Below are 24,439 nucleotides of genomic sequence, written 5' to 3' on the forward strand. Positions count from 1 at the left end.
ACTCTGGTTTTGCCAGAAGCGGCTTAGTCATGCTGACCACATGACCCAGAAAAATTGTCTGCGGACAAACGTCGGCTCCCTCAGCCAGTAAAGCGACATGAGCACCGCAACCCCAGAGTCGTCTGCAACTGGACTTAATTGTCAGGGGGTCCTTTACCTTTATTGTGCTTTTACTATTTTTTGTTGAGAGCCGCCCAGAGTGGCTTGGGCAACCCAGTCAAATGGGTGGCATATAAATATATTATTATTATTATTATTATTAAAGAGAAAAATATATAATATTGGAAAAGGCAATTTAATTCAACACCTTCTACAAGGGCCTGACCACACTCCATTTCTCTCCTATCATAATGATTCCCAAATGCATGTGCCAAGACATTGGGTGATCTAAGAAGAGCTGACAAATGCCTTGGAAAATTAAGTCACCATGTTTGACACATCCAATATTTTACACCCACTGGAAAGCAGATGTTCCATGTCTTTTATGCCAATGCCAGTAGTTGACATAGTCAGATACCACAACAGACCAGAGCCCCCAAAACCAATAGCAACTTCACCACATAGGAAGTTACATCAAACCCAGTCAGACCATTGGCTCATCTGGTTCAGTATTGTCCACACTGATTGGCAGCGGCTGTCCAGGATGCCGGGGATTGAACATGGGATCTTTGGCCGGCAAAGCAGATGTTCTACTGCCAAGCCACTGCCCTTCCTACAGTGTGGCACAAGCAGAGAGTAGTTATGCAGACAAAACGTGCCTGCCCAGTAAATAGCCTTAAACAAGTGGACATGCTGCACAGAAAGGCCAAAAGCTGGCAGGGCCACTGGCCTGATAGAGGTGGTGATGGTATATCCTCCATCACTTTTGAATTCTAGTAAGAAAGAGGAAGACAAAGGACCCACATGGTGAAGAAGGGCCATCACAAAGGTGTGCACACATGGAGAGAGAAGCAGGAATTGGCTGTCGGGAAATGTAGAAATTATCTTCAATTGGCTTCAAAGAACTAGTCTTCAGGGGCAAAGGCAAGAGCTCATGAGAGAACACTCATTTTTAGAGGGTTTTTTAAAAACATTAAATACTGTGTTATTGAGGAAAAGGTTAAAGCGACCTGACAAACACAGGATGGCAAGTCTTTTTGTTTTCAAAAGCTTTACATACTTGGGAGGGTTGTCAAAGGAATTGACTGGGGCCATAGAAACTGGCACAAAGCTCAGATCAAGAAAACGCATCTTTAGCTTTCCCCGCTCTGCCAGAAATGTTTTGATGACTGCAAAAAGAGAAGAATTTGTTCGCCAACCGCTGTGGAACAGACAAAGAGATATCCCCACCAGGTGTTAAGATGTCAGGCACAACCACGCAGAGACGGAGCTGTCGAGAGATGTCATCTTTATGTGTAGCTTATGCACAGGGCACACAGAACAGAGCAGTGGTGGGCTAAAGCAGAGCAGCCCCTCCCCACCCCTGTGACCTCTGAGTGTCGTCATTGGTCAGTCGTGCTGCTGAAAGGTTGGTCTCCATCAGAATCATGAAACCCATCAATGGCTTTGGATGCTAAAAGCTGCTCCTTCTTACTCCATCAGGCAGCCCCTCACCCCTCACTTGTTCATGCCTCTCCCTCAGCCTTTTTGCAACCGGGGGGGAAGCAGAGGGAGGTCAGCTCTGTCCTCTCACCGTCAAGCATTTTGAACTCCCCTTTCCCCCCACCTCCACCCTCATCTGTGGCCCCTCGTCGGGGTGGGGCCCACCTGCCGTAGACTTTTCCAGACCGGCAGCACCGAAGGAGCAGAGTGAAGAAGTGATTCCATCTCGGTTCAAAGCTCTACTCCTCTTTGAGGCGTTTTTGGAGCAGGGCCCAAGCCTTTTCTACCTGTGAAGAAAGGACAGGTGATTGATTATTCAATAAGTCTTACAGGGAAGGGGCTCAGAAAAGGGATGTTTATAAGGGAAGCTGTGAGGTTGTCTCTCGAGTAGTGGCAGCAGCAGACTCTTACCAGCTCACAGGTAACTGCTGGCTCCCACAACGTGGAGAGAACCACGTGTGACTGTTTCACACGCTGGCTGTTGGACATTTGGCTTTGCAGACGCAACCTGGCAGATTCCTCACTGAGCCTGTCTCTGGCTACGATGCGTCTTAGGGCCTGAAACAGAGAGAAGACAGAAACTGATTAGAAGCGTATCTTTCTACAGGGAACCAGGCAGAGGGCCTTCTCGGTAGTGGCACCCACCCTGTGGAACACACTCCCATCAGATGTCAAGGAGATGATTAACTATACTGTATAACCTTTGGAAGACAACTGAAGGCAGCCTTGGATAGGGAAGCTTTTAATGTTTTATTATGTTTTTATATATGTTAGAAGCTACCCAGAGTGGCTGGGGCAACCCAATCAGATAGGCAGGGTACTGTTATTATTATTATTAATTATTATTATTATTATTACTATTACTATTCAGAGTAAACATTCTACATATGGAAAGCACTTTTGCATACACTCATCTATTTCACTGCCATGTACACACAGCAAAGTGCACATTGTAAAATAAATAAATAAAAGGTTCTCCAACCTATAATCTAAAGGCAGTTTCCATGTTTTCCCTGCACAGAAGTGCTTTCTGCATAAGAAAGCCACAATATTTGATGCAGCCCTCATGGATTATATAAGCTTTGAGGTTCAGGTTTATTACATTTGTAAGTCTCAAAGTGATTTACAAACAATTTAACAAACAATGAGCTTTTGAGTTTTAGACAGCCTCTGCCTAGCTGGGTTCCTGCAAGTTCTAGCAAGTTTGTCCAACCAAAATAATAATAATAAATCACTCAGAAATCAGTGCGTGTCTGCTATGCTTTTGGTCCAGCATTAAAAATGCCATGTACTAAATTGTTGAGAGAGAGAGAAGTGGAATCGTTTTGCTTCAGCTGCAGAAATGACACAGAGAAAAACAGTACGTACCTCATCCTCCGGGATGATAACCGTCCAGACCTCGTGCACCAAGTCTGCCCAGCCTGCCTCTAGCAACATAGCTGCGTCCAGCACACACACAGCATTTCCTGCAGAAAAGACAGGGGCAGCTTTGAGGCCTTCTTAATGCTTGCCGGTTGACTTTGAGGACTCTACACACTGCCTAGCCAACAAGAAGGCTTTGTTTCTTCAAAGTGAGGAATAAGTGACATGCCACAGCGATGACATCTAGTACAAGGACAGGCATAATAGAATTGTAGTAGCATTGGAAGGAACCAACGGGTTCTGGGCTAGGAATCTCCCCCGCCTGAAACCCTGGAGAGTGGCTGCCAGTCAGAGTAGACAACATTAGACTGGATGGACTTAATACAGTGGTATCTCGGGTTACATACACTTCAGATTACATATGCTTCAGGTTATAGACTCCGCTAACCCAGAAATAGTGCTTCAGGTTAAGAACTTTGCTTCAGGATAAGAACAGAAATCGTGCTCCGGCGGCGTGGCGGCAGCAGGAGGCCCCATTAGCTAAAGTGGTGCTTCAGGTTAAGAACAGTTTTAGGTTAAAAACGGACCTCCGTAACAAATTAAGTACTTAACCCGAGGTACCACTGTACTGAATTAGATGAGCCAATGCCCTGACTGGGTGTGAGGTACCATCCTATATTTGTGCTATCATTGTCAAGCTTCAGGGAATTGGCTTCCTTCCCAGTGGCAATAGATAAGCAGAACAAAGGAAAAGGAGTCTTCTTACCAGTTAGAAACTTCAATAACCACAGCGAGAGAACAAAGAACGCATCTCCCAGAATGGCAGTGCTCCCAATTAAGGATCCCACCCCTATGTCACTTCTAAATCTTGTAATCTGATCCTGTACCCTGTGTTTTGTTCTGCCACTTTCTGAGCTCTCCGTTAACTTTGGGGAAGGGTGTGTGTGTGTGTGTGAATGCTTTCCAAAGACTGTGAATCTGTTAACCCTCTCTCTCCCAGTGTTTCTTCTCCTAGCTGTTCCCCATCCAGTATTTCCCAGCTTCTGCCTTCTGAACTATGTCCCTCGGCAAACCACTGTTCCAAATCTATACTGTCCTCCTGTTCCTGGTAAGATTCAGGATCAGGATCAGGAGGGGGGGCCTCCCACCATTCCTCCTCAGTGCAGCCCTCCCCAGCACGGTCCCTGACAATTATTATTTTAAGCCAGGGGTCAGCAAACTTTTTCAGCAGGGGGCCGGTCCACTGTCCCTCAGACCTTGTGGGGGGCCGGACTATATGGGGGGGGAATGAACAAATTCCTATGCCCCACAAATAACCCAGAGATGCATTTTAAATAAAAGCACACATTCTACTCATGTAAAAACACACTGATTCCCGGACTGTCCGCGGGCCGGATTTAGAAGGCGATTGGGCCAGATCCGGCCCTCGGGCCTTAGTTTGCCTACCCATGTTTTAAGCCATTTCCAAAGTGACTGGAGGACAGTATTTTAAAAGATATGCCAGGAAAAGCTGCTTTGGTGGCTAGGCTCCATGTTAAATGATTGGAAATAGCTCTTGTAGATTACCAACACCTGTTTGAAAAAGCCAAGCTAGAAGCCCCTTCATGCACCCATTTATCCCCGAATCTCCACCCACAACTCCTGCCAAGAACCCAAATCCCTCCTCACCCTGTGCAGCTGCCTCGTCTATCTTTTCTTTCGCTATTCGAGCCATCACTGGCCACATGATATTGTTGAGCCGCGTCAACTGCTCCTGGGCAGAGGGAACAAAAGAGGCTGCAAGTAAGGATCCTGAGGCAAAGGAGGCTGTTGGTCAAGAAACTAATCTGGGTTGGGTGTGTGGCAACAGCCCGATATTGGACATGGGTGGGTAGGGGACTAGAGAAAAACATACATCAGTGCAAAAATCCCAGAGCAGAGCACCTTTGGCTAACAGATCAGTGGGCTGTGATACATGGTACAAGAGAAGAGGTATCCCAGCATGCACTTGCACTATTTCTAGCACTGAAGTGCCCGGTCTAAGGGTCAAACTGTGCATACTGTACAGTGAGAAATTGTTCCAGCATGCACTACTCCCCAGAGAGTACCTTTCACCCACAAAATAGGGACACATTCTGAGAACAGAGGTGAAAGGGTTCTGTTAGTTTTGTGGACTGAAGAGGCAAGCTAGCGTCAGAGGCACAAAGGGGAACAAAATAAATGATGGCCAATTGGGAGAGGGAGGGGTGTGGTGGCTGAAGTTAAACATTGATCCCAAGCCCAGAGGGCTTTTTACCTGGTCTCTAAACACTTTGGCCCCCAGGATTTGTCTGTTGATGGTTCCATCCTCTTTCAAAATATCTGCAAAGAAGGAACGGTGTTACTGTTCTTGGTTCCGTACAGCAGGGGATCTCAAACTTTCTACTCAAGACCCCACTTTACAGGACTGAAAAATTACTGAGGCCCGCAAGTAACAAAAAAGTGGTGCAAGAGTGAATTCAGTCACAACATGGTGACAATGGAAGCAGAATTTGGCCTAATCAGCTGTCAATTATGGACATTATTTTTATTGGTATCTAAACTCTCTTTGGAAATGTCTCAGCATTTTTCTGGTGGCAAGGGGTTCCATAGCTCAGCTATCCTAGAGCTAAATGCAGGCATTTGAACAGGAGGTACTGTGACTCAGCCTCCATATTTCAGGCAGAATTTGCTAACCCAGAGGTAATAAATAGAAAATATTTCTATTTTATATTTTCCCCTTCCTGCCCTCCATCCGCTGGCATCGGAATGTATTTTTACTCATCTTCTGTAATTTATTCTCCTGTTCTCTTTTCATTGGCCCTTATTCCCCACCACAACCTTTCATCCCTCTTCCTAGGTCCTTTCACACTCAAATGCTTCCTCTTATAGCAGCTTCCTCCCACCATTCCTTTCTTTTCCCTAGCCCACCATTTTAGAAACACTGCTATACAATTATTAGCATTTTACCTATAATGGTTCAGTATGCATGTAACATGAAACCATAGTTTGAAACAAACCATGGTTTAATGTGAGCTAGAAAATTCCTGTGATCCTCTCCCACTCCTGCTGCTCCACAAACAAAACAAGTCAGAGCCCAACTTGTATTATCCAAACTCCAAGGTTTGCTGCTGGCTTTCTGCTCATAGATTTTTTGTGGGAACAAACCATGAGCCCTGGTTCAGACAACGTAACAAGCCAGGCTCTGTCTTGTTTTGTCTGCAGCACAGCAGCAGTAGGAAAGGAGTGCTACAGAAAATCATTCACATCAAACCATAGTTTGCAAGTTCACAAACTTTCTAACTGTTTGGGGGAAACTGTCAGCAATAACATGTTGATGAAGAATGCAGCTTTTGTTAAAAACAAAAAGAAGAGAAATAGAAAAGGGAAAACTAGGTCTGGAATTGGGATGGGGGCATACATAGTTTCTAGAGACAAAAAGCAGCCAGGCTGTGGGCTAGGGGACCAAGAGGGAAAGATAACCAAACATTGTTTAGGTGTACAGTGGTGCCCCGCAAGACGAATGCCTCGCAAGATGGAAAACCCGCTAGACGAAAGGGTTTTCCGTTTTTGAGCTGCTTCGCAAGACGATTTTCCCTATGGCTTGCTTTGCAAGACGAAAACGTCTTGCAAGTGTTCCAATTTTTTTTTCGCTTTCCCCTTTTTCTAAGCCGCTAAGCTGCTAATAGCCTTTTAGTCGCTAATCCGCTAATCCTTTAATAGCCGCTAAGCCTTTAATAGCCGCTAAACCGCTAATAGCGCTAATCCACTAATAGGGTTGCTTCGCAAGACGAAAAAACCGCTAGACGAAGAGACTCGTGGAACGGATTAATTTTGTCTTGCGAGGCACCACTGTAATTCCTGAAGCACTACCTATGCAACTTAATTTACTAGTCTCCCTGACTTTAAAAAATGTTTCCCAGGAAGTCTGAAATACCTGTTCCAAATGCTTCTACCACCTGTGCATACACAGGTCCTCCTGGATGGTAGATGTTGTGTCCAAGACTGTCCATATCCAAATGGAAAGCACCGAGGCGAACCAGATGTTGTGCAATGGAACTCTTGCCACTACCGGACCCGCCTGTCAGCCCAATAACGTAGGGGTGGCAAGGGACACCTGGATCTTTCTGGGGGTGGTGAAGGAGAGTGAGTTGTTTGGGGACACAGACACAATTATGCACATCCTAGTTTTGTTGTTATAACTGTTGCTGCTCACTCTGAGCCGCTCTAAGACGTTACAGCAGAGACGTGGCAGCCATTGTTCCGTGGGCTTGTCCTACAGCACTGCTCTAACACTGAAAGCCTGTCACCAGATAAACTTCTGCTCATGCTGACTCAGATAGACATTCCAAGTTTTGCACTCTCTTCTGCGGGCAGCATCCTCTTTCTGGGGGGAGTTTGTCTGTCACTGTGTTTCCTCAAGTACCACACTCAGTGGCGGAGCATATGCCTGGAGCGGCATGTGCATCCTGCAGCCAGGGGCAGAGCGAGCTGCCCATGGCAGAATTTGGTGAGCCACGACTCCCAAGCCTCCCCCAAGCTGTCAAAACAAAGGGGGAAGGGGGGAATGCCCCCAGCAAAGCAGCACAGCTCCCCCCTTACCCTGACGGCTCGGGGTAGGCTTGGGAGTTGCGGGCGGCCAGCTCGCCAAATGTCACACCCCTCCGTAATGACACCCAGGACGGCACCCCCCCACCGCTCCCCCCTTCCTATGCCCCTGACCACACTTGATGACACATGAGGACCCTGATCTTGCACGTATGCTCCCCATCCTTGAGTCCTCTAATCCCTTTCAAGCAGCACACAGAGGAAGAAACAGTGGCTAGAGTTCATAAGATGGGGAAGGGAGGATGTTAAACTAACTCACCTCCAGTCTCTGCCCACTTAGCAGGCCAGACAAAAAGCAGCCTTCCTAGCTGAAAATCAGAATTTGCTCCTTACCCTATATGTGTCATCTTTTCTCCCTCCACCTCGTTATTCTTGCAAGTAAGCCTCCTCCTGGAGATTCAACAACAACCCCATCTAGCCAACCCATAACCTATCCAGTTCATTGCCACAGGGTATTACTCACATGTGGGGGGTGTAACAGAGTCCCAAGCAGCCTGTACCGCAGGCTAGAAGAGCTGATCTTCTCTTCCTCATTCCTGCCATGCAGGGGGTCAAGAGCCAGTTTGATGATGTGGACAGCCAGCTCAGGGAGACCCTGCAACAGAGCATGGGACAGTGAGGAAGGAGGAGCAACAGTGAGAAAGGAAACCAGAGGGCCTTCTCTCTGCCACAGTTTGGCAACCAGCTACAGGGTGGGTTCTGCTGCTCCTTGAAACACAGCCTGCACCTAAACTTACCCAAACAAAATCAGGCTTGTGCTGCACATTAGCGGATTGCTAGTTAACTTCCTGGTTCCACCATTCCCAGCAACTAACAATGATGTGAATCTGAAGTTCACCTATAAGCAGGTTTTGAAAAGGTCGTTTGACTCATTGCTTAGTTATTGTATTTACATCCCACATTTATTACAACAGTAGGTTAAGCTGAGGGATCATGACTGGCCCAAGGTCACCCAAGTGTATTTCGTGATGGAGTAAGGATTAGAGTCCGGGTCCCATCAGTCCCAGTCTTGACACTCCCACCACACTATACTGCCTCTCCCGGGTGACTGGTTTCTCTGCCCCAGTGGTGAGAAATGGGTAGCTAAATTATGTTTAATATTTTGAAATGTCCAAGACAACAAACTAGGACAGGAGACTATTTAAAAAAAAAAAATCAACACCCCCAAAGGCTTGAGATCTGCATAGTTATGCAACTTGGTGTGTGCAATTTTAGAGACCTTAAGCTCTTTTACATACAGAATGAAAAATACTTCTTCACCCAATACACCTTTGACCTTATGGATTTCAATGCCCAGGATGGTGCAGTGCCAGCTAAAACACAGGGGTTCTTAAGAGAACTAAGTAAATGCAAGAGCAGCCGGTTGGTGGCTACTAAACCCTCATAGTTAGAAACAGAACTTCCATTTTCAGAGGCAATATACAGCCAACTACCAGTTGCAGTAAATTAACAACATAGTGATGGATGTTGCTTTATGTCCTCTGTTGGATTTATCAAATCAGGGTTGAAAAAGTCTAAAAGGACGTCTAATCCAACTCTGACAGGGATATCTGTGTTCTCCGTTCAGATTGCTACAAGCACAGAGCCGAAAGAGGCCCTTATACAGAGCAGTTTGAGATTTTTCTCAAGAATGTGAACCAGGCTGCACAATGAAGAAAGAAGGCCAAAAGCTTCCTACAGTCTAGCCTCTTTGATTAAGGGGATTAAATTCCAAACTAGCAATATTTCTGAGCAGATATGCTGAGGCATATACGTGGCCACGGTTGATAAACAGGAAGCCAAGCCATATCGCTTGTTTGCCTGACCCAGCTGGACCATTCGTATGCCCCAAGAGCAAATCTTCTCTGAGCAAAAACCATTGTGACTCAAAGGAAAATAAACACAAGCAGTGCCAGAACACTGGGCTGACCGAGAGACTATGTGTTAGGAATGGAGGTCAGAATTTAGCAGATGGCGCTCACCATCGCAGGATGCTAGCAAGAATGGATTTAAAAAGAGATGAGATACTGTAAATATATGGAGGCTCAGCCTGTCCATGGCAGAAAAGCCTATGTTTATTTCATGCACCCCCAAACTTTTTGATGATCTGATTTGTTTACAAGACTGGGGCTCCCGGCACACTTACATTTTCCACCCTCCTCCTGTTGACGGCAAGACCACCCTTGAGGGTCTCTTCGCTGACTATGATGCACTTCAGTTTGCTGTCAGTGATGGACGGGCCAAAGTAGTCAAACAGGGGGGAGATTTCATACCGCAAGGAGGGCTTGATGTCCACCAGGAATTCACTGAGCTGAGCCACACGCTGCTCAAAGGGCAAGATCAGCTCTTTCAGCATCTTGGCTGCAGGTGGCGAAAGAAGGAAGGGGGAAAGATGACATTTTTAGGAATGTGCAAAATGCCTAGTAAGTTCTCCCACATGTGCTGTAGAGGTGCCACTCACACACCAGTTAATCTAGCTGCCAACATCCAACATAGTACCTGTCAGGCACAAGGATGCTATCACACTAAGCGGCTTACAGAAAAGGGCAAACTGTCCATCACAGACGTATTTTGAGCCTGATAAGACCTGCCACCTCACTGTGTCTCCTGCTGTGTGTAAGAGGCACCCAAAGCAATATTGGAAAAACAAAATCCTAGCAATTAAAAGGTTCGTCTTGCCCAATAATTTTTCACATGACAGTAACATAGGTGCATCTGTGATGAATCCAAAGAAGTATAAGCGAGCTCTGTTATAGCTCCCACTTACAGTTCTCCAGTGCTTGCTTTAGCTTTTCCTGTCTTGTTGCCTATATGTGTGCAGGGCTTGGGACAAACAAATGAGAACTGAAGTGCAAGATCTTGACAGGGGCTTTGGCAGAATCCTCTTTGCACGTTCTGTCTTTTCCGGTTTGTGTGTGGCCAGAGAAAGGGGACATGCAGGATTGCAAGTGGTTCTTCCTATAGCTCAGTGATAGAGCACATGTATTGCAATGCAGAAGATCCCAAGTTCAATCCATAGCATCTTCCGTTAAAGAAAGACCAGGCAGCAGGTGACGTGAAAGGCCTCAGCTTGAGACCCTGGGGAGTTGGTGTCATTCCTAATAGACAATGTTGGTCTAGAGTAGACAAACAAATAGCCCCACTTGCTATAAGGCAGCTTCCTACCTACAGTTCCTGTCCTGTGCAGCAGAGACAGGGAGGCTGAGCTGTTTGCGCTGTGGTTTCCGCAAGAGGCTTCTACCCTGTTCCACCAAAATCCTATTCAGGTCTGCTTGCTATTCCAACCAAACCAAAGCAGACCTGGAGCTTTTGGGCACAGGGACACTCAACAGTTGCACACGTCATCAAAACAAATTATACAAATCTCTTAGAAGCTTTAGAAAAATCACCCTGATAAATTATGTTTGGCAGAGTGCCAAACATATTTTTAAGCATCACTGGACTTTATCCCTTCACCTTTATAAACCATAGCCAAGTGTGGGTAAAAAATAGCAACAAACCCAAGGATCCAACACCACCTTTTAAGACATTAGTTTTAACAAGTCTGAAAAAATATTTCAAATTCCTAGATATGAGCTGTAAGCTTTGCATGCCTGGGCAATCATGTATGTAGGGTGTTCAAGTCCTATTTTTAAAAAACAAGCCTATCCGTGTTCTTGGTTTACTGCTTGTGGTTGAGCTTGAGTTTAGATGTACCACTAAGCCAAACTAGCTCTGGGGAGCACAGCAGGACTAGAGGAAGAGCTTAGCAGCTGTGATTTTTCCTTTGAGTACCACTACCTGCATGTTCACATTTATCCATGTCTTGGTTTAATGCTGTGTGTGAACTGGGCCTTTATCTTGTGGCGCAATAGCCTCATTTCCAAATTCACATCCTAGCCTCCGAAAAAACAGAAGGATTAAATTTCTGATCCTCAAGAAGAGAGAAAACCAAAATTATCCAGCTCATATCAAAACAGAAAAGATGTTGTAGGGTCAAAAATATCCCAGGCATATGAAAGTCTCTGGGTAGTATTTAAGGATTTGGAATACTGGGTAGTATTTAAGGATTTGGAATATTTCTTCATCCTGTTAGAACATTTGTCGCTAATGTTTAGATAATCTGAATTCTTTTTTCAAGGCCTGGAAATGTAACTAACTGGTAAGCAATAGTTCCAGTCAGGGCTAGAAAATGTTTTAAGTTCCTAAGCACCAAAATAAATGTCTAGGCAACAAGGAAATTATCCCGCTCACTCTCTCACCCAATTCTGGGGTTTTCCAAACCCAGATTCTAGTCACAGCATTTGCTCATTCAGTGCTCTTGGTTTGTTTAAGTAGCATTACATAAGAATCTACAAATAGCCTGATGGATCAGCCCACTAGCCCATCTAGTCCAGCATCCTTTTCTCACAATGGCCAACCAGATACATGTGGGAAACTTGCAATCATGACAAGAGTGCTCTGCCCTTCTACAGTTTCAGTAGCATTACCACCTCCAGCCATGGAGAAAGAGCATAGCCATCATGGCTAGTAGCCATCAATAGCTTTATGGGACCTTGGAGAAAGGGCATACATGGTTCAAAGGGACCCACTTTCCAGGAGATCTCTGTCCGAGACGCCCACCACAAGCCGATTTTCTGCCAACATGCAGCTCACGCTCAGAAGGATCTTGTGACCGTTGTGAAGTCTATCGAAAGTGCCCCCTACGACGACATCACTATAGCTCTGCAGTGGCTCCTCAGTTGCGTTGGTCTCATGCTGTGCGGACAGCTCCTCATTGCTGACTTCTAGCTCATACTCAGGGTACAACAAAACAGAGATGAGATTGGGGCGACAGCTGTAGCAGCTGGTAGCGTAACGCTCCAGCCGCTGCTTGACTGGGTTGGATTGCCCTCCATCTCTGGTTTCAAAGTCAGTAAGCACCACTTCAGGAGGTTGGGAGAGGTTCTGCACGGATCCAAGTGCCGGAGGAGCAGCTCCCTGGTTGAGGATGTTGGTGAGCAGCACCCGGACATTGAGGTGGCGATGGATGTCGGCGTTGGCATATAACTTGCTGATAAGGGTGTACACCTCAGATGTAGCAGGGACATACGTGGAATGGGGCTGTGTGGAGCTGGTCAAGCTGAGCCCTGGCTGCAGGTGAATATAGAGTGTGTCTTGTACCAGCCGGGCAGCTGAGGCGAGAATGGGTACCAGACGCAAGGAAAGTGCTGACAGTGGCGATGTCAGAACCAGCAGGCCTGAGCGGAAAACCGACATGCTGTCCAGCAAACACAGGCAGAGAAGGAGGGTGCAAAAGAGAAGAGAGGCAAAGGTAAGTGGGAGGCAGCATGTTATATACAGGGAGAATTTATGCAACAATCCTACCAGAGTCACCATCCCAAAATAAAAAATCAGATCCTGTACCCCAGAAGTACTTTCCCATTAGCAGGGTGGAGTTGGGGCCCCCAAACTGAAATCACTAGCATTGGGCAAGTCACACTGTCTCTCACAGCCTAACTTACCTCACAGGGTTGTTGTGAGGCTGTAGTCCTGCTCTGAGTTTATGAAGAGGAAAGGTTGGATAAGCATGCATATACAATAACCTTCACTACTGCCAAAGAAATGTCAATCCCTGTTTTAATTTCCTTCTCCCCTGTCCTACTTTTTTTGCTTGGTTTTTAACTTCAACGTTTACATTTAGTTAATAGGCAATACAGCATGTGCAAATGAGTAACAGCCAGCATTTCTTTCTCAATTCCTCTGTGCGTATTAACTCTCAGCTGGCTGGGAAGAAAGTGGTGAAAGACAGAGAAGTGGGAGGGGAAGGTGTCTTAACAAGTAATCACTTCTGCCTCCTCTTCACAGCAGCAGTGTTGCAGTACTAATGTGTTGACTATATCACATATTTTTTCAACAGCCCGAGCAAGGAAGGCTCCATACAGTTCCCCAAGACAAAAATGAAAATTAGTTTTGCATTTATTACTTAAAACTTTTGATGTGCAGCCCAATCCCATGTTTGTTTATTTGGAAGTAAGGTCCAGTGGTTTTATTTACTCACATAAAACATTTATACCCTGCTGTTCTTGCTGAATACCCTCGCTGCAACACAACTAAATTAAAAGGGCTTACTCCTATTTAATTCCACTTGGACTGAGATCTAAACATAATAGTAATAGTAATAAAGGTTTCAATAGACATGCCAACTAAAAATAAACTATTCACATACAGTAAGAACTGAAATCCTTAGTATTTTAGTACAGTATATATAATGTCACTGCGATGTACTGTTATGTTGTTTACTAATTTCCAAGTTTCGGTACTTTGCAATAGGGCATTAACATTTCAGACAGTTCTTTGAGGAGATCATGCATAGCATCTTTACTACCTGGGTGTCTCTCTTCTCAAACTGCTTCCTGCTCCCAAATAAACAAGATACAGTATAGGTAGATACATAGATATCACCTACCCTGTCCATTTTAATTTATATAACTCAGGCAGCAATCCTATGAACACTTACCCAGGAGCAAGATGAAGTGAATATAGTAGGACTTATTTCCTAGTAGACATGTAGAAGAATTTGATGTTACTGATTTTCTACTCTAGCAAATCTGCAGACTTAGATTCATTAATCTCAATGGGTTAGCTCCGGTCAACATTAAGTGACCAGAACAGCTGCCCCACCCCCCAAAAAACACTCAGGTAGCCTCTCAAATCTGAGAGTCGGACTAGCATTGGATAAAACCCCATATGTTTATTGGCCCACCTTTCTTCCAGGGGCCTCAAGATGGCATAGGCAGTTCTCCTCCTTGCCTATTTCATTCTGAAAACAACTCTACCAGGTAAGTTGGGCTGAAATACAGCGATTGGCCTCAAATCCCTAAGAAACCTTTATGGCAGCCTGGAGATTTGGACCGGTTATCACCCTGGACCACTGCCCAACCAGTGGCTCAGCTGGTAGACACTTCATCTCAAGGGTTCATGGGATTATTCCAGCCCCACATTTGGGCAAAAAGATTCCTGCATTGCAGGGGGTTGGAGTGGATGAGCCTTGTGGTCCCTTCCGACTCTTATGCCACAGCCCCCAATCTCGGGGGCTTCGTGGACTCTGCCTCTCCGTTACCCCCGGTTACCTCCCAGATCCCGCACCACCACCTCTCGCCTTTCACTCCCTCTGACCTCCATATTCTCACTTGGCTGAATCACCCCAATTTCAAAGATCCTGTTCTTTTCCTCAGCCCACCAGCACCTATGCTTCGGAAACGTAAGAAACATATTTTCAAAAATACCAAACACAATAAGCCTCTGTTCTGCGAGGTGGGGACATAATCAGCGGGCGACCTGTCAGTTAGAGAGAGGCTGCTGCCACCTCTGCAAAAGGAGAGTGTGCGGCGGTTATTTCCTTCCCCCGGGCTTGCTCGCTCCCTCCATTACCCAAGCGCTGCCCCTGGCACTCCCACCCCGCCCCACGGCTCCCCGAACCGCAGGCCGGCCCCGCCCCATACCCCCCCCCCGTCTCCCCTCGCTGACAAGCAGGGAAGAAGGAGCGGCGAGGGTCCGGGGTCTCTCTCACCCACCTGCTGGGAGGCCCCAGCTGAGGCGCCGTGTGATCCGGAAGCGTTTCCTCCCCCAACCGGAAGTGCCGCCTCACTGACAGGGGGGATAAATAAATAAATAAATAATAATTAAAACCGCAAAAAATAACACCACTATATTTTAAAAGGAATAGGTAGTTTTAGGCGAGACTGGGTTTCATTTCTGCAACCCGAAAACGTTTAAAAGTGGCTAAAGGCAGCGAGCCCGGGATTCTTGAAGAAGGCTGTGCTGGGGGCGGAGCTAACCGGAGAGGGAGGGGCTTAGGGAGAATGGGAGGAGCTGGTTTACATGTGGGAGGAGCCACAGAGGAAGAGGGTCGTCGTCGTCCCCCCACTGTTCGATTCCGTGCTTCCTCGTTTCTGAGGGGGGGGGGGAAGAATGCGAGGCGCGTTTGTGAAGGCCAGTTCCAGTTTTTAAACAATGCACTGCGTGCAGAGTTGTTTTCCTTTTGTCCTCCCTCTTCCCACGTTCAGCTTCATGTGGTCTGATATTGCGATAAAGGAGAGAGAAGCTTATCCCTGTCCACTTTCCCCAAACCATGCATAATTGTGTATGTCTCTCTTGTTACCACTTATTAGCCGCGTTTCCTCTCCCAAACTAAAAGGCCCCCAATGTTGCAACCTTTCCTCATAAGGGAGTTGTTGGAGCCCCAGGATTATTTTGGTTGCCTTTCCTCCCCCCAAATTCTATATCCTCTTTGATGTGTATTACCCAAAGTATTCCAAACGAGGCCTCATGTTACATAATTTGCATAACTACATCATATTGGCAGTTGTATTTTCAGACACTTTCCTAAAGATCCCTCATACGGAATTAAGGTTTGGTTTTTTTCAAACTGCTGCACAATAAGTCTATATGTTCATTCCACCACAACTTTCTTTCCCGCTTGGTCACCCACAGTTCAGATTCTATAAGCTGTTTTGTGCGAACTTACCATGTTTTGCCTCATCTTACATCATTGCACACTTACACTGAATTGCATTTGCCATTTTAATGCGCATTCACCCAGTTTGGCAATGGGGTGCCACAATTTTTATTGGAGAAATGTTGGAGGGTATGTTGGCATGATATTTTTGGTGCTCCACACAATCCCTTTTTCTTCTTACTACCTTGAACAAGTTGCTTGTTCAGAAGACCTGCTCATCTCACCGCTCACTTATAATTCAGGCTCATTTATGAACAACTTAAATAGTACAGGTCCTCCTAATACTGGCCCTGAAATGCTTGGTGTCCATATACTAATGGGAATGCTTCCAAACATACCATATGTAGAAAGTTTTATTCTCACCCCTGAGCATCCATCCCTAATAATGCCCACCTATTCCCTCACTCTTTGGATCCAGATGTAAAGCATGTCAGCAGATTTAACCCTCTGCCCCCACTCTGCAACATTTGGGGAAAATAATTTCCTCTTTCTCCCAAAGAAAAAAGTGTGTTGATTGTGATGCCTGTGTTTTTCCTGTGGGGGCTCATTCACAAAATGCCAGAAAAATCAAACCCATGTGATATGTGAAATAAAGAAAACATTACCTCTGAGACTAGATAGAATGCATTTTATAGCCACTATTAATGTGCAAACTACCACTGCATAACTTCACAAGGTATAGTTTCCAAACTTTCTTGACCCCAGCAAAACTACTTATGTGATCATACTGTGCCAGTCCCCTCCCCTCAGGGGAAGGGCCATAGTTCAGTGGAACAGTATTGCATACGGAAGATTCCAGGTTCAATCCCCTGGCATCTCCTGGTAGGAGTGAGAATATCCACTGTCTGAAATGATGGAGAGCCTTCTATAAGTCAGTGTTGAAAATACTGAGCTAGATGGATCAAACAAAGTGGGAAGGGCAAGCGCCTCTCAGCCAAAGGTACATGGTGTTTAGTACTGGTGACAAAGAAGGCAGTTTGCTTAACATTTATATCTTGCCTTTCCTGCAAAAAGCTCAAGCATATGGTATTCCCACCTTGTCTCTTGTTTACTGGCACAGTAAACCTGTGAGACAGGTTAAGGCTACAAAGAAGAGTCATTGGCCCAAGGTCACCAAGTGAGCTTCATGGCTGAGCTTGAGCTGGAATTTGAACCTGTGTCTCTCCATTTTTAATGTGCCACTCTGATCACTACACCACACACCTTCAAATTTAGCGTAGGCAAAATCTACTGAGGATGTGCCAATACATATGAAGAAATTTATCTAACCATCAAAAAGCAATTCTCTGGCAAATGTAAGAAGAATGCAACATCAAAAGCAGCAAATCAGAGGTGTTCAGGGGATGACCAGCTGTTTAAAGACAGTATTTCACCTGAATGGATAAAAAGAAATGACAAAGTATTAGCATTTAATTAGCATTAAAATGTATAACTTACAGTTAGCAGAGAAGAGAAAGGATGGGAACCAGAATCATTTGTACTTGATTTTAGTGGGCTGCATTATTATAAGTACAGTGGTACCTCGGGTTAAGTACTTATGGTAATTCGTTCTGGAGGTCTGTTCTTAACCTGAAACTGTTCTTAACCTGAAGCACCACTTTAGCTAATGGGGCCTCCCACTGCCGCCGTGCCGCCGGAGCACGATTTCTGTTCTCATCCTGAAGCAAAGTTCTTAACCCGAGATCCTATTTCTGGGTTAGCAGAGTCTGTAACCTGAAGCGTATGTAACCTGAAGCGTCTGTATCCCGAGGTACCACTGTAGTAGTAAATCTCTATACTGCCCTTCATCCGAGGATCACAGGATGGTCTATAATGAACTCCCAAACCTTTCTGCTTCTCCCACTTCAACCCTATGTTGCACACTAAGAACTGCTATTTTTTTGCCAGTTTTTAAAATTGGTTTTCCATAATTTTTAACAAATTATCACCAAATTAATACAAATTCAATACAAATTTAAAAGCTAACTTCCCACCCTCCCCAGGTGCCCCCTCTATTTGCTTCTCCCAATAAAATAACTCTTCCAACTATCATTTCAAAATACCTTCATCCCTTCTCCCTCCACATCACCTGTTCAATTACCAATTTCTGCTAAGGCTTTTATAAATTGTTGTAACCTGTCCTCGGAATAGCTGAGCAGAGTAAATCCTCTTTTATCTATCTGTAACAGTCATTCATCAATTTTGAAACATTTCCTTCTGATTCCTCTTGAGTAACACTTTGCTTCCTCCCAGACAACATGCACACATTCCTCCCTACTGGTGCTGCGTTCAGAGGTGAAAATGAAACCTCTAGGGGTTTTTTTTGTTTTTGTATAAATGTATAATATACATCCCCCCATTTATCACTGCCAATCTCCCAGCATCACCCCCAAAAGGACGACTTTATGATATTTTAATGTATTAAATCTTACAACTCTAACCCAATTAAACAAATCTTAGTTGATTAATTGTATGGTTTTCAGATGATTCAGGAAGTGGTCTGGTGGATAAAAGAAGTGTTTGCAAGCTGGGCAGAATAGGTCTTTTTAAACAGACACCTAAAAGCAGGGCGGGCGGCGATCCCCAGTGGAGAGAATTCCAAAGGATTGACACCACCACTGAGAAGGCCCTGTCTGATCTCATGTAGCAACAGGCTGGAGAGCAAGGCCTCTAAAATTATTCTTAAAAGCTAAAGCAGGTCAATATGGATTGGATGAATTAACAGTCTTTTATACCATTGCCTCCAAAGTTAAGCAAATTTATTAAAAAGCTAAAATGTTATGTGCTGTTAGATCTGCAAATTTGCATCTAACACTCAGGATCTGAATTTTGAATTTGTGCCACGCTTCAGCCAATAGACGGTGCACAGTGTTGAACTTAGCAAATGGTAAGACAGATGTGTGGAAACGTTGCTAGCTATTAAAAACAGAAAGAGATGGGGGCAACCTGATTACTACCCTAGCAAGCCTGTGGGGCAACAGGACTGTTGGTTGTAGTTCTGTTATGAGATGCTCACCTGCTGTTCATGCCTATTTATTCATCCACCCATCCACCTCGGGCTCCATGATCACCAGCTCTTGCCCTTCCAGCTCCCCATGTGTCCCAGCGTTGTGATCCTTTAAGAGAAGGACAAATGGCGGAGCAGTTCTCTCCACTTGGATACCCTTGGTGCTGAGGTACGACTGCAGGGCGCTGAGAAACTGTGGGGGGGAGGGGAACAATAACAGATGAATAATGTAAATTTATTGGTCACCCCTGCCTGGAACCTAGATATGTTCCCTTCACAATCTCGCTCCAGTTTGTATTTCCTCTTGCAACTGTGGGAGTACCAGATAAATGATATGGGAATATAGCAAGCTGCCTTATATGAAGTCCATCCAGTCTAGTGTTGTCTACTCTGACTGGCAGCCACTCTCCAGGGTTTCAGGCGGGGGAGATTCCTAGCCCAGAACCCGTTGGTTCCTTCCAATGCTACTACAATTCTATTATTCCTGCCTGTCCTTGAACTAGATGTCATCGCTGGGGCATGTCACTTACTCCTCGCTTTGAAGAAACAAAGCCTTCTTGTTGGCTAGGCACTGTGTAGAGTCCTCAAAGTCAACCAGCAAGCATTAAGAAGGGCTCTGGGGAAGTGGAGTCTTGACAGACAGGATGCCAAGCTCAGAAAGCTCTTGACTTTTAACTTGAGTATCTCTTGAGAGATCAGAGGAAGGGCAACAGGATAGCGAAATTAGAGTGGCACTCTTATGTTTGAGAGTCAATTACCTAATGGAACTTTGTGGTAAAAATGGGCCCTGTGAGTGCACAAGCACCGCAAACCGCAAATCCTCCATCACTACAGATGCAGCTGCCAGCATTTCACTGTGGGTATGACCTGCTCACCCCCACCCTTCTGGGCACTATTTGGAGTAAGACGTGCAGATCTTAATCTAGGGCTGTTCAAACTGTGATGGAGACATTGATTGGTGGCTTGTACAGCAGCCCAACAAGGAATGAACTAACCTGCTTTAGTCAAATCCGGTGGATTTTGTCAGCTTGTGACTCCTCAGTGAGCTGCATTTGGCAGAGAATCGGGCTGGCCTGCTTTAACCATTTTTGTTTTTTTAATGGTAGATTAATCAGTTGACATATTAAGGGACCATTTTTATTTTGCCATTTTTTAACTAATGGGGCTGTAAGTTAAGGGCGCCTGCCTTTATCTCTTGAGGCCAGGGGTTTTTCCCCCATCTGGAAGGTACTGGTGCGTTCCGGCACCTCTCCCCACACCATGCCTCTGGCTCACAAGAAGACTCTCGCTGGAGCGCAAATAGGACACCCTCTATGGGCACTGGAGAGGGTCTTCTCATGAGCCAGAGATGCAGCGGGGCTTTAATTAGGCTCTTCAGCCTCCCAGGCTAACAGTTGAGACATGGAAAGAAGTCTTCCCTTTCTCAGCTCTGCAAGGCTCTCCAGCTTTTGCAAGCAAGCAGAAGTGACAGGGCAGCTTGCAGAGCTGACAGGCAGGGAATAAGCTTCTCTGCGCTTCAGCTCTGCCCGTCCACAGAGCTGCCCTGCACTTCCTGCTTGTGCGCAGAAGCAGGAGGGACAGGGCAGTGTTCTTGCACCTTTTTCTCCTAGAAAGAAAAGGACTGCTTGAGACTGTGTTTCCAGAAGGACAGCCACGTGAATCTTTTGCAGCAAAGTGAATGAGAAGTATTGCGGCGCCTTAAAACAGGGGTGGCAAATCTGTGGCCTGGCCCACAAAACCACATGCAGTGGCTCACCACCTCTCTGCTTAAAGGCTACTGATTGTATATTGGTTGAACTCAGATCAGACCCACTGAAATTAATTGGGCATGACTGATTTAGGTCCATTGATTTCAATGGGGGAGGAGGGTGGCGCTGTGGGTTAAACCACAGAACCTAGGACTTGCCGATCAGAAGGTCGGTGGTTTGAATCCCCGCGATGGGGTGAGCTCCCATTGCTTGGTCCCTGCTCCTGCCAACCTAGCAATTCGAAAGCACGTCAAAGTGCAAGTAGATAAATAGGTACTGCTCCGGCGGGAAGGTAAACGGCATTTCCGTGCGTTGCTCTGGTTTGTCAGAAGCAGCTTAGTCATGCTAGCCACATGACCCAGAAGCTGTACGCCGGCTCCCTTGGCCAATAAAGCGAGATGAGTGCCGGAACCCCAGAGTCGGTCATTACTGGACCTAATGGCTAGGGGTCCCTTTACCTTTAATTTCAATGGGTTAACTCTGAGGAAAACTCAGTTGGGTCACGTAATCCTATCAAATTTAAGCTTTTGTGGACTTTTTGTCAAGTGGTGCATCACCACATATTGGGTTTGGTTTGTTGCTTCAACAGGGAATGTTGAAGAAAATACAAACGTTGGCCTTTCTGCTTACAAGTGGTAGCGTTTGGTTTTTCTTCTTCTTATTTATTAAATTTGTTAAGCACTTTCATCATATCCAAGGCAACCCACAGCAACTTACAAGCTTTTTATGCATTAAATGTATTAAATTGTCTCCCAAGACAGACAGATGCCAACAATGTATTAAATTGTAAATAATTAGAGGATTTTTGGGGGAAAAGCTTGTTTTCCGGAGTGGGCTGGGGTTATGTTGTGCTCTGCCCATTTTTTTCAAAGGCACTCTTTTTCGTTAACTCTCTGGGTGTTGCAGAGCGAATTCTAAATGAAACCTTGCTTCCCATTCCCCAACAAGAGCCCTCTTACCAGCTCTCTGTTCTGCAAACGGTCCAGCATCTTCCACTGCTCATTCTGGGTGGGTTTCTTAAAGACCCAGCCCTGCACCGGCAGACACAAGAGACTAAGGAAGGTGAATAGCAGAAGCAAGGGCATCCCTCTTCTCGCAACAGCTGCCTTTGGGAAGGAGTAGCTGGGAAAGAAAAGATGGCAAGTCACAGCCAGAGAGGCAGGAGGAGTAGAAGATGCCACATCGCAAGTTGGAACTGGCAACAGAAAGGTCCCTGGACCAGCTCACAGTTGGGTTTGTGGCAAAGGTGAAGAGGCAGCCAAGCTTTTAAATCTGAGCTGGAGCTGACCCGCAGAACACATTCAGTCATTTAAAAGTGCCAAGTAAATCTTAATGTCTCTGAGCATGTGCAGTGTACCTCCCCCACTCTAACACACAAATACTGAGAACAGCACTAGACTATGGCATAATTTCCAGGCAAGATTGTTAGTCCAATATCTATTCTTTTACATTTCTTAATGCCAAGTCTTGCACTTGAAGCATGTGGGGTCTTAATAATTAGTTAATCTGCATGTGAAGAGTGCATTTCTTTCTCTCCCCCATTTGATAACAACAGCCTCAGCGCAGGTCTTGTTAAATAAGAATCAGCCTGCAGTCCCAGGTTCTAAACTAAGAACAAATATGGGGGAAGGGGCAATCCTCAACCAACTCTAATTAAGTCTAAATATGTCCAAGCTTAAACAACCAATCATTGCCTCCCTGCTTACTCCTGCCTCCATCTCTGCCCCTTTCCTTGGTCTCCCTTGTGTTGAATTTTAGATTTTAAGCAATTTTGACCTAGCCTCTAGTACACAGTAAAGTATTGTGTACACTGATGGCAGCATTGTAATCTAATCAGGAGTTTTAGCAATTTAAATGAAATCACAACGATCATTTCCATAGATGGAAGTTGTTGCTTGCTTTTAAAAATAAATAAATTTGGAGCCTTGCTGGTAACATTTTAGGGCAACTTTTGGAGAGAAGCACGCATTTACCAAAGCAATAGTTCATCCTCCCTATTTTCCTTAAATGTTTCAGTAGCTTCCAACACCCCCTCCCAATGCATTAAGTATGAATTTGAATTTATTGCAAACAAAATCAATTGGAGGTGAAGACCCCCCCCCCAAAAAAAATCATTTCTGCTCTGCTATGCTTTTCCATTAGGATTCCTGTTGTGCTAACTGACAACTCTCAATGATGGGATCCTTGCAAAAAGAAAAAAAGGAGACAGGGAATCCGTACCTCTTTCTCCTGTTTTGTGTTTCAGGATGCAAAGTCTGCGAAGTATGGAGCAAACACCTTTCCCCCCACTCTTTTTATGTAGTTCTGCGGCTAGAGAGGGAGGGGAGCGAAAGAGCAAAGGAACCACTGCCTGTTACCGCTGGCATTCCCTGCGTTTGCAAGTACGTGCTGTACCACTGCTGCCCCCCATCGCCGGTGATTCTGTAGCCCCCTCAATACTTCTTAAAAGCTTCCCTTCATTTCTAAGGCCTTTGATGGCACTTCACATCTAATCTCAGAGCAATGCTAATGCATTTTTATTTTTACTTTTTAAAGATACAACCCTTGAAGGGCTCTTGCCAAGCCGTTTTGCGTAGGCTGGCGTCACAGCCACGACCCTCCCCATCACAGACCACCCCACCTGCTGCCCTGTAAACAAAGGGTACATATTCTCTATATATGCTACAAAACGGCAGCAAGAATATTAATAGCTAGAAATTAGAAAAGTGAAAAAAGGAATGGCAGGATAAATTATTTGAATACAGTGGTACCTCGGGTTACATATGCTTCAGGTTACAGACGCTTCAGGTTACAGACTCTGCTAACCCAGAAATAGTACCTTGGGTTAAGAACTTTGCTTCAGGATGAGAACAGAAATCGTGCTCCGGCAGCGCAGCGGCAGCAGGAGACCCCATTAGCTGAAGTGGTGCTTCAGGTTAAGAACAGTTTCAGGTGAAGAACAGACCTACAGAACGAATTAAGTACTTAACCCGAGGTACCACTGTATCTCGAACTGGCAAAAATGACGGATCCGATTAGGAGACAGTCTAACCAAAAATTCCAAAAGGAATGCGAAATTTACAGAGATTATTTTAAAAAACAGTGTCCCCAAGTCAAAACCTGCCTGGATTTGGTTTGTGAGGTTTATATTTATGGTTTGTGAGGTTTATATTTATTTATTATACCAAAATTCCCAGAGATGTCTGCAAACTAAGAGATTATGGTGCAATGCAGCTCTTTGAACTTAAGCAATGCCAAGTTGTCCATAGGGTGATTGTACTGGGTGCAATTCCACATCGCTCAACAGGGGTGGGCGATACCAGCTTTTCAACATCGCAAGAAGCAGCATTCAATTAAGCCGGCCCATTAGAGCAAGGATTATTGCTAGCACTACAGGATTTCCCCTGTCTCCGCCCTGTGCTCCTGAAATCTGCTCCAGAGGATCGTGGGAACCCCTAGATTTAGGGGGGCACATGGGGGGGAAAGATCTGTGGTACAAGCAACGATATTTGCATCAGTGCAACTACTCAGTTAAATACACCCCAGTTGCAATTAAGTGGTTGATGGGGTGGAACAGTGCCAGTGAAGGGTGTAACTTGGGTGGAATCTAGACACATATAAAAAAAGTCATGAAGATGCTTTAAAAAAACTGATTTGAAAAATATATATACTGAATTTGCCATAGCTCACCATTGCCATCTAGTGTCACATTTGTATATT

General features: G+C 45.3%; 1 protein-coding gene and 1 long non-coding RNA gene across 5 annotated transcripts; both read right to left on the reverse strand.

Moving 5' to 3' along the window:
• Positions 1-1,370: 1,370 nt before the first annotated feature.
• On the reverse strand, positions 1,371-15,203 carry COASY (Coenzyme A synthase). 4 transcript variants are annotated; one of them, XM_081166484.1, is made up of 10 exons: positions 15,063-15,203; positions 12,099-12,766; positions 9,674-9,888; positions 8,012-8,143; positions 6,878-7,067; positions 5,219-5,283; positions 4,612-4,696; positions 2,950-3,047; positions 1,993-2,139; positions 1,371-1,868 (listed from the first exon to the last, which is right to left on the reverse strand). In XM_081166484.1, the coding sequence occupies exons 2-10, from the start codon at positions 12,763-12,765 to the stop codon at positions 1,821-1,823; spliced, it is 1,647 nt and encodes a 548-aa protein (XP_081022610.1). In that variant the 5' UTR covers position 12,766; positions 15,063-15,203; the 3' UTR covers positions 1,371-1,820. The 4 variants fall into 4 exon arrangements, with proteins under 4 accessions (XP_081022610.1, XP_081022609.1, XP_081022612.1 ...); XM_081166483.1 differs by lacking the exon at positions 15,063-15,203 and adding an exon at positions 14,775-14,911; XM_081166486.1 differs by lacking the exon at positions 15,063-15,203 and adding an exon at positions 14,252-14,586.
• Positions 15,204-16,619: 1,416 nt separating this feature from the next.
• Positions 16,620-23,836, reverse strand: LOC308571410. The gene is made up of 4 exons (XR_014001400.1): positions 22,961-23,836; positions 21,700-21,862; positions 19,002-19,185; positions 16,620-17,379 (listed from the first exon to the last, which is right to left on the reverse strand). It is a non-coding gene; the product is annotated as an uncharacterized lncRNA (long non-coding RNA).
• Between the last annotated feature and the right edge of the window lie 603 nt (positions 23,837-24,439).

This window comes from Podarcis bocagei (genome assembly GCF_964188305.1).
Source record: "Podarcis bocagei genome assembly, chromosome: 13".
Lineage (NCBI taxonomy): Eukaryota > Metazoa > Chordata > Lepidosauria > Squamata > Lacertidae > Podarcis > Podarcis bocagei.